This window comes from Kwoniella mangroviensis, chromosome 3 (genome assembly GCF_000507465.2).
Source record: "Kwoniella mangroviensis CBS 8507 chromosome 3, whole genome shotgun sequence".
In the NCBI taxonomy this organism is placed as follows: Eukaryota; Fungi; Basidiomycota; class Tremellomycetes; order Tremellales; family Cryptococcaceae; genus Kwoniella; species Kwoniella mangrovensis.
Genome location: NC_088829.1, coordinates 1,122,476 through 1,133,968, shown reverse-complemented (window position 1 = coordinate 1,133,968; position 11,493 = coordinate 1,122,476). Strand labels below are relative to the sequence as shown.

Sequence of the window (11,493 nt, the reverse complement as noted above, 5' to 3'; positions counted from 1 at the left end):
TGAGTACATATTCATGGGTGATGATCGCGTATCTGCATCGAGCCGAGTCGCGTGGATGCGATCAAGTTTCACGAGGTCGATGCTACTGACATAAGAGGTGAGTGGTCTGTCGATGTTTTCAATCGACGAGTGGAGGTGGTTTAACTGGTTCAGTCACTCATCGGCGAACACCGCTCGGACCGGCTGAGATGAGAGATGAAGAATGACGTAGCACGAGTTGAGTTAGTTGAGTTTGTTATGAGTATCACCCGATTAGGCAATTTGACGGTCATCTCTTGGCATCATCATCACCCATCGTCCATCACACTCACACAACCTTGGCATAGCCCCACCAATTGATCGCTTTAAACAATTCATCTCATCCCATCTCTCAATCATCACTTCTCTTGTTCATCTCAACAATCGGACAAACTACCTCAACATGTTATCAAGCATATCCATACTATCAGCCATACTGCTACTCGCTGCGAGGGACGTCAGCGCAGCCATCTGTTACGACGGTTACGGTGAGTTTGACCTTTCCCCTTTGGTGGCGATTTCCGATCGTCAGGTCACGTCTCATCGCTAATATTGACATTGAACTCTACAGGAAGACGATACTATTGCAATGGAGGATTGTCGTGGGGTGCCAGACTAGGTATCGGCCTCGGGATTGCATTCGCGATCATAGCCTGCTTTGCTCTTTGCGGTTATTGGCGTCGAAAGTGAGTGAACAAGCTTTCCAACAAGCGAGAAGACGATGGGGACCGTTTCCAAGGGTGTAACACCTCAGACGAATGCTCAAATGCCTTGGGCAAAAGGCATTCCCCGTGCTTCAACATGTGCCTCGATGCTGACTTGCGTTCTTGATTGTTTAGACAACTGAAGAACCAATTCTCGAAATACCGACCCCCCGCTCTTCCTTACAACAACAACGATCAGAACGCTCAAAACCCATATGTCAACAACCCACCTCCTCCACAAGGACAATGGGGTCAGGGTCAGTCGTATCACGGCAATTCAAACTATAATGATAACCCTTACGGAAACAACCCTACGGCTCCGGCTCAAGCTTATCAACCTTCGATGGCTGGACAGTACCAAGCCAGGAACTCGAACGAGAATGAGCATGAGCATGGGTACGAGTGGGCGCAAGCCAGAGAAGCTGAAAGGTTAGAGAGAGAACAAGCTCAAGCTGCCAACGGTGCAAATGCCCCGCCAGGATATGAGGTTGCAACGAGTGAGTCTAGCGTTCTCTGCTCTCAAAGAGGAGAGAAGTGATGTCACTCGGCATGTTCTGCTGCTCAGAGCGTAGGCTGATGTTTACCTTTGCAGGCCCTCAAAATACCGGTGCTACCAATACAAACTATCAACCTCCCGCCGGTCCACCTCCAGCCAAAACCCACTAAGTCGTCTATCTAGATTCTCATTTTATCCAACTATCATCAAAACCAAGTATAATCATCTACCCGTAAATGCACATATCAACACCAAATGCTCCAGATAGACGGCGAAGCAGGGTTTCGCAGAAGGGAGAGAAAAGTGAATATGAGGGAATACACGTGTAGGGTCGGATCAGTTTAGAAGTTTCCGTACATTTCCTCAATATGTAGCTCCCTTTTATAATAATCTCACGGTATGAATGTGGCCGTTCAATTTTGACTGAGTACTTGCTACCCAATGTGACAGCAGTGGCAATATTCCAACGGCTTTGTGATGACAGGATGTCACCAGTAGTTGGGGATGACATCATCCGAGATAAGGATAACCTTGATCTTCGATATCTGATGTTTCTGAGTTTCACCGCTTCGATCCCTCAGCTGTCTGAAACGGGCCATCATCAAGGGCTCGGTGCGGCCCAGTGCAGTATAATAAGCCAAGCACGATTGTTGATGATGTGTCTCGTGGATCATCCCCTGCCGATAGTGTCAGTTAGGGTTTGCAGCATAGCATTTTAGCATCTTTTAGCTTGTCCGCGTTATTCGGTCAACATCAATCACCATCATCGACAACTACAACATTCCTTATCTTCCGAGACTTTCGTAAAGACACATGACATACATATCACACATACATACCAACTCATCGATATTCTCCAGTAGACCATTGTCTTGTCCCAAACATTCTGTTACGCCCGCACAGTAGCACTCACGAAACAGCTCAGTCTCTTACACCATGTCATTCCTCAAATCATCTTCTGCTCCTCGACACTATCGCTCTCCCATCAAGCCCTACATCCGCTCGATGCCCCATCTCCCATTCGAAGTATTTCTGTTACTACTCTCATACGACCAATCGCCATCTGTCTTAGCCAAGTTATGTCTACTCAATTCAGAGATATACAGAATAGTCATACGCTATCTGTACAGGAGGGTAGAACTGGATAAATTGAATTGGGAGAGGTTCCTGTGGGGATTCGTAATTACCAGACCTAAAGAAGGACCTGGAAGCTTTGTCTTCAAGCCTCCGAAAGAGTTGTTAGAAAGTATAAGCAAACACAGTAGGAAAGAGATTGAAGATGACACCAAGAAGAATAAGAGGAACTCGCATTCAACAGCTTCGTTTGATCATAGTCAAAAGGAGAAAGCCCCTCGTCCGGAAGTAGAACCAAATCAAACAACTGAAAGTCGAAAACGAAAGGCATTCGAACTGATTAGGGTACTAGTCATCAATGATATCCCGAACACGACGACCGCCTCGACGTTGTTACACATCGTCAATTCCACCCAAGATCAACATCAAAGGGTGCTACTCAGAGGAGTAAGAAAGTTGATACTGCACCCACAAGTCCTGTATTCTTCTATCCAATGGAGGCACATCAGCTCGAGGAATATTTTGAACCAATATCAAAGGGTACACGAACACGACTTCATCAAAGCTTTGCCGAATGCTATGCCGAGACCAGGATTGGAAGGTGCAAAGCACACATCAACACCTATATCAGAAATAGCTCTGGCAACCTCTAATTTGGATCTGGACCCGACTGGATCATCATCCTTGGGGATAGAGAATGATAAAATACATCATGATGACGATGAATTCGAATTAGAGATATCAGGATCCCTCCGGAATCTATGCAACTATTACTCGACAAGGGGTATGAGCCTAATCACCTCGGTTCATGTACCTCACGAATTCGTTTTCTCCCATTCCAAAGAACTCTTAGGTCAAACATTAACATCGCAATGGAAAATGTCAAAATTCATATGGCATGAAATCACGTCGGAAACATTACCTCTTATACCCAATGCAAAGAAAGTACAATATCATTTCGTCAAACCCAGTAACAAAAGTACGAATGCCTTAGATGGAGAAATGGATACATTGTTATCTCGTGTGAATAATATACGCTCGATATTGTTAGAAACGATCGCAAAAGGTTTAGATATAAAATACAAGTTTATCGGTACAGGTCTAGGAATCAAATTCGAGAATGATAAATCCGAGATAGACGTACAGGAAAGATTGATGGATCAAGTCAAGAACTCCGACCCGGGTCATACGTTAGGTACGGAAGTTATCCAAGACGAATTTTGGAATGATAATGTCACGTTTATCACTTCGACTAGTGGATTACTTTCGGTAGAAGAGAGGAATTCAAGAGGTATCGATGTATATGGGACTGGAGAATCAGAATGTGCCTGTTATCCTGTAAGCACCGCAGTAAAAGCAAAGAACGGTCAAGGACAATTACAAACTCTGTCGCCTCAGGACACCAGAAGGACAGAGAATGAAATGGGATTTCAACCGTACAGTCAATTTATACAGAATCTATCAGGGTAAGATAGCATGGACATCAAAGCTGAGTTTTTACTAAAGGAACATAACATGTTGTAGGATCACATATGACGTATGAAATGGCACGATCTAGTCAGAAGTCGTTATGAAGCCCCATCATTTTGTATCTTTTCAAGCCCTCGCGGGTGCTTGTTGTGCATATGTCGTACGGTCTGCCTGTTTTCTTTCATTGCAATTTGCTCGTACATCCTCGCCCCAGGTATTTCCGAAAGCTGAGAGGATCCAGCAGGGGATGTCACCAAGGACGACCTCAAAGGAAGGCAGAAGCCTGACATCAGGTATCTTTGAGAAGTATACTGCATGGCCAATCGGGCATGAAGGTATATCAGAACGAGAAGCCTTCGGTTTCGCCACTCACGCCATTACAGTATGATCTCTCCGTTTCTCAGCTACTCGTACCCTTCACATTTCACCAAATTGATCTCTCCAGAACATACATCCCTCTTCACACCATTTTTCCAATTTCAGTCAAGCGATCCTGTCGGAGCCGGCAAACAATAACAGCACAGCTAGAACCGAAGAAAACGGTTGGGTCTCTGTCACGGACACTCGAACAAGCATCACCTCCGATCTCGATGGGCCTTCAGCTGGGTTCAAAGATCCAAAGATGTCCTTCACCGAGTTATTGAGTCGGCAAGTGTCTAACACTATGATTGATATGCTCAGAGACAACAGCCATCGATATCACTTTGGAACTCAAATGAAAGAGACCTTTGAGAGATTATACACCGAAAATCAAGCTGCATTCGAAGAAGCAGGCGTCAGTGAAGAAGATTTTGCTTCATACACTTGCAACAGTGCGCAATTCGACGATTGGCAGACTCGAGCTCAATTTCAAACTGAATTCGCTCTCTTAGGGGAGGCAGATCCCCTCAAGTCCGTTGAGTTCACTTTCAGCCCTCGATTCAACCTGAAGTCCAGAAGACTCGCATTTGACTCACATGTCAAGAGTGGGGACGTAATTCGAGAGATTAAAATGTAGGGAACAATGGTAGAGACTGGATGTCTTGAGGTTCGTGAGATATGGAGACGCGGAGGCCAGTTAGCCCCCAGTATGAGTTCTGGAACATAGCTTCTTGCCAGTCCCCTAGTCTCAGAATGTCAACCGCGATAGAAAGACCTTCTCATGACCGTCATGCATATAATGTCATGGTAATGGTGGTTTCTGACTCTTTGAGAGTCGCTAGAGGTTCACCCGTTCTCTTTGTCCGCATACAAACGGAGTGTCAGCTTCTGGAGGAGAAAGGATGCTCTAGAACAAGGTAACAGCAATCTTGCTTCGATGCCACAAACATCGACCCCTGTTTTACCAAAGGTTGCTCAAGAGGGAGGTAGCGCCTTGGCTTACCCAGAGAGTCACGCTTGAAGTTTCTGGATTTCTCACTAATCATCCTCTGGAATTTACATTTATAACTTGGTGGCGTGCTGCCGACAGATATTTACATGGATACAAGAATCACCATGTCAACATCCGGAATCATTACCCCAGCTCTGATTGATGACGTCAAATCTACACTAATCGAAAGTATTTAGGTAGCGCTTCAGAATCTGCCAGGCCGCAACTATGTGGGAACCGAAGAAATTCTATCAGCTAATGAAGGGGTCGATAGACAGACTGATACAGCCATCTCCGGCATCCGAGATGCTTTGAGTCAGATGTGGCAGAGGTCAATGTAGAGGGTGCCAAGACTGAGATCCAATATACTGTTATACACTCGACCTGATTCACCATGTTTTACCACATCTTACCTGCCCTTGCTTCGGCTTTCGTTTCACCACAGCCGCTTTCTGAAACAAAACAACGGTTCAGCCGTCACGGCTTGTCTCAGCCGTCAGCTTCGTCTTTGCTTCCCATCTTTGTACGCTTTGGGAAATGTTCAAAATCAGCTTAGTCAGCTTCGCTTCCCAAGAAAAGGTATATAAACCCCTTGTATCTTTGTAGTGAATCTATGTCTCCCTCAGAGACAAAATATCATATGTTAATCTCTTCTTACTTCGCAATTCGAAAAAACCATCTTCGTCCATCGTACTAGCTTGCTTTGTCGGTCACTTCACTCATTCGTTGACCTATCTTCGTCAGCGAACCAAAACATATACCCGAGCTGGTATTAGGATCAACAGCTTCATACAGCTCAATCGGTCGTATGGTTTCGAAGAACAAGGACGAGAACAGAAAGTCTCAAGCAAAAATTTTCCATCTCACTATTTGTATGTCACGGATGAGGGCTTCGATAAAGTTGGTAATTTCGAATTAGTCAATTATCGAAGAGGATATCTGCGGGCGGAGAACGAACCAGCCTCGCCACCAGCTCATGATCCAGTCGATATGACTTGTAGCTCTGGTCACGGACCATGGTTATTTCCCAATGATAAATTTGATTACACCCGGGTATCTGTTGCTCTCATGAGAGAGGCGGCATGGAATTGTCGTATTCTGAAATTCAGAATTTGACAGATCAACATATCACCAACGCCAAAAATCAAATGCGCGATAACCTGAACGAATTTTATGCTGAGAATCAGGATCTTCTTTCCGGGGATATCAGTCGGGACGGTTGGATGCGAAAGACCGATCAAGCGTTTCAAGACAAACGATGGGTGAACAGGATCAATGCTGAGACTTTCAGCCTATTAGACAGAAAACCCGACAGTGTCATTACATACACTCTAGTTCCCCACTTGGACACGTCAGCAAACTCGATCCATTTCAAGGGGAATGTCAGAGATAAAGAACAGACTCAGGAATTCGGCCCATGGACGAGATCTCTCCTTTTTGAGTTTTCGCCTGTACATCCTTTGTCTCTTCTTGGGCTTCTATTCTGTGGCAGTAGTCTTCCAGGTTCTGATGAGAGTCCATCGCCCGCAAGAGTATCATGGAGCACAAATGCTGTTCCGTATTTGTCACTTGAAAGCACTACGCATGGCTTTGTTCAGAAGGCCGTAGTCGTCGCAACGCAGAGAATTTACGACATTCCCTCGGGGGTTTCGCCTGGGCGGATGAAAGGATCATTTTTGAGCTCGTCCGATTCGAACGGGCTGCTGAAGCTTTAGAAGGCTGTCATTAAAAATAAGCGAATAAAACAAGAAGTACTCGCTACGACGGATGGCTATATGAGGCATCACCGACTGGCTTTCTCAAGCTCGTTTGGCAATTTCTCCACTTCAGCCACACTATACTTTATATCATCCTCCAAAGTCACCCCAGTGTCGTTCGTCATGTCGTTGGCTGCTCTAATGGATCTAATGAAGAATGAAGATGAGCCAGATACTGCCACAAAGTCTCTCATCAACGAGATCCGCTCCACCATCCCCAAGAAGTACTGTGAGAATCCCACCTTATCAAAATCACAGAAATGCGGGAGCGAGGCTGAGGTAGCGAGTCATCCAAGTATCATCGCCATTACTGAAGCCGTCACCAATCCATTATATAGGACCAACGATTCTGATTGTCGTTGCCCTCCCACGTATATTCAAGATCTCGAGGCGAAAGTTGCCCACCAAAGATGCGGCGGAGGTACAACGGTGAAGACTAGTGCCACGGTGACTCGAGATCATGTGGATCATTGTCGCCAAAGAAACTGGAGCAGGACCTTCGAATCTGACTGGGTAGATTTACCTATCGAGTCGAATGACGAGAAGAACACGGCCCATGATGAGAGTGTTTACATGCCTCAGCCTTCGAACAGTCTGCCGCAGGCTGCACCAAGTGCTATCAGTGATTTTACTCAGCATAACCTCACTCACAATTCCGCATCTGGTGCTTCAATGGACTGGATAGAACTGAGAGATAGAGAACTCTGCACTGGTAGGAGCCAAGTCGAAGACGGTGATATCGCCTCAAGAACAAACGGCCATCTGAAGAATCTTGAACAGCTTCAACCGAACGCATTCGTGAGGCTATTCAGCGAGAATCAGGACTTGATATCTGCCAACAAGGTGACAAACGATCAATGGACCACTGGAACATCCTTAGCAGTTAGCGCTTGGTCAACAGAATCTCACAAGGTGTCCTCGACGCTGGAAGATATGCTCAGACAAGGATGTTCCTCAGAATTGATATTCAGGATCAATCCGCGATTCCAAGATAGACGTATCCGAACTAGCATCTCCATCAGTGATGGCCTCCAAGCACGCAGCGTGAAGAAGCTAGAGCGACGCCTTTGAGAGCGGTTATAGTATATATTTGAGCCTCGATCTGAGCATGCGTTATTGGTGAAGTGCTGACATGGCTGTCAGCACTTTGATCCGCATGAGAAAGGCCTTGCAATTATGCATATCATTACTTGCGTTTCAAGTCACAAATTTTCCTTATCAATACAAAAGACAAAAGGGATTAGATTGTACAAGATGAGCATTTAAATATACTAAATACACTTCGTCGCTGCACTCCTCACCCACAAACACCATGTGGATCACACTAGAAGGTGAATATTACAGCATGGGTTATCCAGAATCGTTCTTCACTCAAATTTCCAATTTCCAATCATCAATCTCCAACCTCCTCACCACTTCCGCCTAGAGCATCATTAAGCAAGTCCCCAAACTCCCCCACCACCGCCACACCCTCTTCGCAGGTCCCACTCAACAACTGTTCTCTCGGTACCACTGTACAACCAATCCCCGGTGGGGTCAAACCCTACACCTGCTATACCCCACGTACCATTCTCGACACCTTGTCTGGGCTTGGTTGATGCTTCAGGGTCTGCTGTACCGGAAGGGATGTGCGGGACGGGTATGACAACGTGAGTGTGGAATGTTTGAGCGTCAATGAGATGGACATTGGAGTTCTCCTATGTCACCCATATACAATTCATCAGCATGACCTTATCAAGGTTGCACATTGATCGGGCGCTGATGCAACGGGAAAGGGGTAGGCGTCAAAGGACATACCTCCGAAAATACCATCAAATCCCTGTTGCTGCCCTCTGGAGTAAATTTGACCACTCGAGCAGCCTCTTTGCCAGATGTACTAGTTCCCGTTCTTGGTGTTCCAGTGATTGGGTCTCGTAAGACTATACCTTCGGGTCCAACCACATTCCATCCACCTGAGGAAGTGGAAGAAGAAGGGGAAGACGAAAGATGGGAAGCTGAATTATCGTTCATGAACGATGGTTGTTCCGACAACGAGGTTGCGTTGTCGGAGGTGTGGAAGATCGCCAATGGCTTGGACGATCGATGGTCCCATACTGTCACTTGGCCGTCTGCGTGTCGAATGCGCTGTCAGACAATGGCACCTGACTGTTCAAATATGACTCACCTTGACTAGCTACAGCGAACTTTCTACCATCTTTGTTCCAGGCAGTGGAAAAACCGGCGTCGGTTGCAGCTATAACACACAGATTGTCAGTCTTCCCCAGAGAAACGATTCAATCATAACTCGCCATCATACACAGCGATCTTCCTGAACTCTCGTCCCCCGTCAATCACCTCGAATATACTGACTTCCGTAGAGTCGCCAACAGATACCATCGTTCTGAGATCAGGTGAAAGCGAGGCTAAGAGGAAACACATACACAATTAAGTCAGATCATGAATCGTGCTTTATCGTGCCGACTTACAATGATTCGTGGCCACCTTGAACCTAGTCCCTCCTACTTTGTTTAGCTTTCTTTCCTCCTTCTCCTCATTTCCGTGGCCACTGTTGTTCCTGCTAGAAGTACCACTTGCCCGGTTCGCATCAATTCTCATCCCTATGATTCTTTCAAAATCCTCCCGACTTCGTCTCAAGGAATCATGCTCAGCTCGCAAACCTTCCGAAGCCCTTCTTAAATCTCTCTGTAATGACAAGGTGTCCCGCTCTGCCAGGGTAAAGGGCGTGACGTGTGGGTCAGGTAGATAATGTCTGACATATTCATTCCTATCCAGAGGGACGGAGCTCCATTCGAATGCAGTACCATTTCTTGATGTTGAACTTCTAGGTGCACCCAGACCTAATCTGTCCAACGGTCTGGATGATAGACGATCTCTATTAGCGAGTCGATCGCGTTGCTCGGCTCGTGTAGATGAGAACGGTTCTCTACCTTGCGTGTAGAAAGGCGCGGCGATGGGGTCCCTCTCTTCGATGGTGGGATGACTGGATGATGACGAAGAGGACACTTGATGCAGTGAAAACATCTTGACTGTGCAGTCATTATTGGAGATCAGAATTCGTGGTTCATCGGTGACAGACCTTTTGGTGGAAGTCAAGCCCGACTTCGAAGGGTTGTTGGGTGGAATAGTTCCTCGATGCGAGCGGATGCTGGCTTGCGATCCTGCTCTTGTCGAACGAGGCACGAAGGTATGACCATCCTGTCTCGATGTGACAATCTGAATGGGGGGATGACCATGTCTTGCATCTAAAGACGATATTGATTGTCTCCTTGATCGAGCGTGATTTCCAGGTTCAGAATGTATACTGAATGACGTTGTCCGTCTTGAAGAAGTTGAAGCTGGTCGGGAGTGCGCTTGATGAGCTGGGTTTGGTAGATGGGGGATTCTGGGCGCATGTAAGAAGGGAACGGTGTTGGGGTATGTAGCGACTGACGCATCTGATATCGGCGAAGTCGCTGATACTTCGTAGTCCTCCTCTTCATCGGTATCTTCAGACATGATATCTATGTCTTCGTCTCCTTCACCTTCGTCCGAGTCGTCAGAGACCTCCATAACTTCATCTTCATCCTCGGAATGGACTGGAGATGGTCGTCTGGTCACCCATTGGCCATTTTCAGTCTTCCCCAATAACACTTCTTCATCGTATCTGCCCAATTCTTCCCATTTCCTAGAACCGCGATTCGCGTATCCCAATTTCTTCTCTTCGGATACTTTGGTCCATTGGTTCGGCCATGTTGGTGGTATGATGATGGAGTTATTGATCGATCGTCCCGATAGTATCGTTTTGATGACGAAAGGCTTGATTTTGGGCGCCGAAGAGATGTATTTGTTGGTCAATGGGTAATGCGAAGGTTGAGGCAAATCGCATATGTATAATTCACCATGCTGACCACCACATGCGAATATGGATGAGCTGAGAGGAGAATGAATATGATGTCAACTTTGGTACCCAACTAGATCTACCCAACTCACCTAGCGGTCAGGCAGTTGGGTACGAAATCGAGATTGATCAAAGGTCTTGTGCTTCCAGTGATCTGGGGGCGCTCGTCAGTATCACGATAAATCATGATATATAGTACTCACACCCCTTTTCGCCATACCCTCTTCCCCCTCCTCGTCCTCACCTATTGCAGGCAGCCATCTCTGCTCTTCAATCGTTGTTCCCCTAGGGTACAATACCCGACCTCGTTCAAGCGGTAAGATGAGATCTCGTAGTTGTGGGTGGATTATAGTGATCTTGGCAGATCGTATGGCGGATGGAGCGAGAGATAGGTCCCTGAGTTCCGAGGAGGATAGCAAGCATGGAGGATCGCTGGACGATTGATGTGGGTAAGTAAGCTTGGGTCTGAGCATCCGGCTAAAGGTGAGGGGAACTCACCGAGCCATGATGATTGGTGTCGCACGAGATAACGCTATGGATGTTCAAGAAGCATGGCAAGGTACTGGTATGATGAGGTTGTATCGCACGCAAGAATGAGTGTATGTGTGGTGGCGCCGGGATGCAATGGAGGAATAGGTGGGACTTGCAGATGAATGAATGAACAAATGGTCAGATGGGAGGTGGGAGGTGGGAGATGGGGGTGTAGGTGTATGATGCAATCAATCATGAACCATCAGTCAACGACC

At 46.6% G+C, this 11,493-nt stretch overlaps 5 protein-coding genes across 5 annotated transcripts; 4 read left to right on the top strand and 1 right to left on the bottom strand.

The window, feature by feature from the left end:
* Window positions 1–421: 421 nt before the first annotated feature.
* I203_108240 (uncharacterized protein) lies at window positions 422–1,388 on the top strand (the record flags this gene model as incomplete). The annotated part of the gene is made up of 4 exons (XM_019148412.1): window positions 422–506; window positions 590–704; window positions 858–1,219; window positions 1,315–1,388. The coding sequence occupies 4 exons, from the start codon at window positions 422–424 to the stop codon at window positions 1,386–1,388; spliced, it is 636 nt and encodes a 211-aa protein (XP_019001995.1).
* Window positions 1,389–2,154: 766 nt separating this feature from the next.
* I203_108239 (uncharacterized protein) lies at window positions 2,155–3,762 on the top strand (the record flags this gene model as incomplete). The annotated part of the gene is made up of 1 exon (XM_019148411.1): window positions 2,155–3,762. One exon carries the CDS (start codon window positions 2,155–2,157, stop codon window positions 3,760–3,762), a length of 1,608 nt encoding a protein of 535 aa, XP_019001994.1.
* A 622-nt stretch (window positions 3,763–4,384) lies between these two features.
* Window positions 4,385–4,759, top strand: I203_108238 (uncharacterized protein; the record flags this gene model as incomplete). Its single annotated transcript, XM_019148410.1, has 1 exon — window positions 4,385–4,759. One exon carries the CDS (start codon window positions 4,385–4,387, stop codon window positions 4,757–4,759), a length of 375 nt encoding a protein of 124 aa, XP_019001993.1.
* Window positions 4,760–6,993: 2,234 nt separating this feature from the next.
* On the top strand, window positions 6,994–7,941 carry I203_108237 (uncharacterized protein; the record flags this gene model as incomplete). Its single annotated transcript, XM_019148409.1, has 1 exon — window positions 6,994–7,941. One exon carries the CDS (start codon window positions 6,994–6,996, stop codon window positions 7,939–7,941), a length of 948 nt encoding a protein of 315 aa, XP_019001992.1.
* A 362-nt stretch (window positions 7,942–8,303) lies between these two features.
* I203_108236 (uncharacterized protein) lies at window positions 8,304–11,220 on the bottom strand (the record flags this gene model as incomplete). Its single annotated transcript, XM_065518366.1, has 8 exons — window positions 8,304–8,567; window positions 8,668–8,978; window positions 9,035–9,103; window positions 9,159–9,272; window positions 9,336–9,946; window positions 10,181–10,780; window positions 10,840–10,901; window positions 10,951–11,220. The coding sequence occupies 8 exons, from the start codon at window positions 11,218–11,220 to the stop codon at window positions 8,304–8,306; spliced, it is 2,301 nt and encodes a 766-aa protein (XP_065372731.1).
* Window positions 11,221–11,493: the final 273 nt, after the last annotated feature.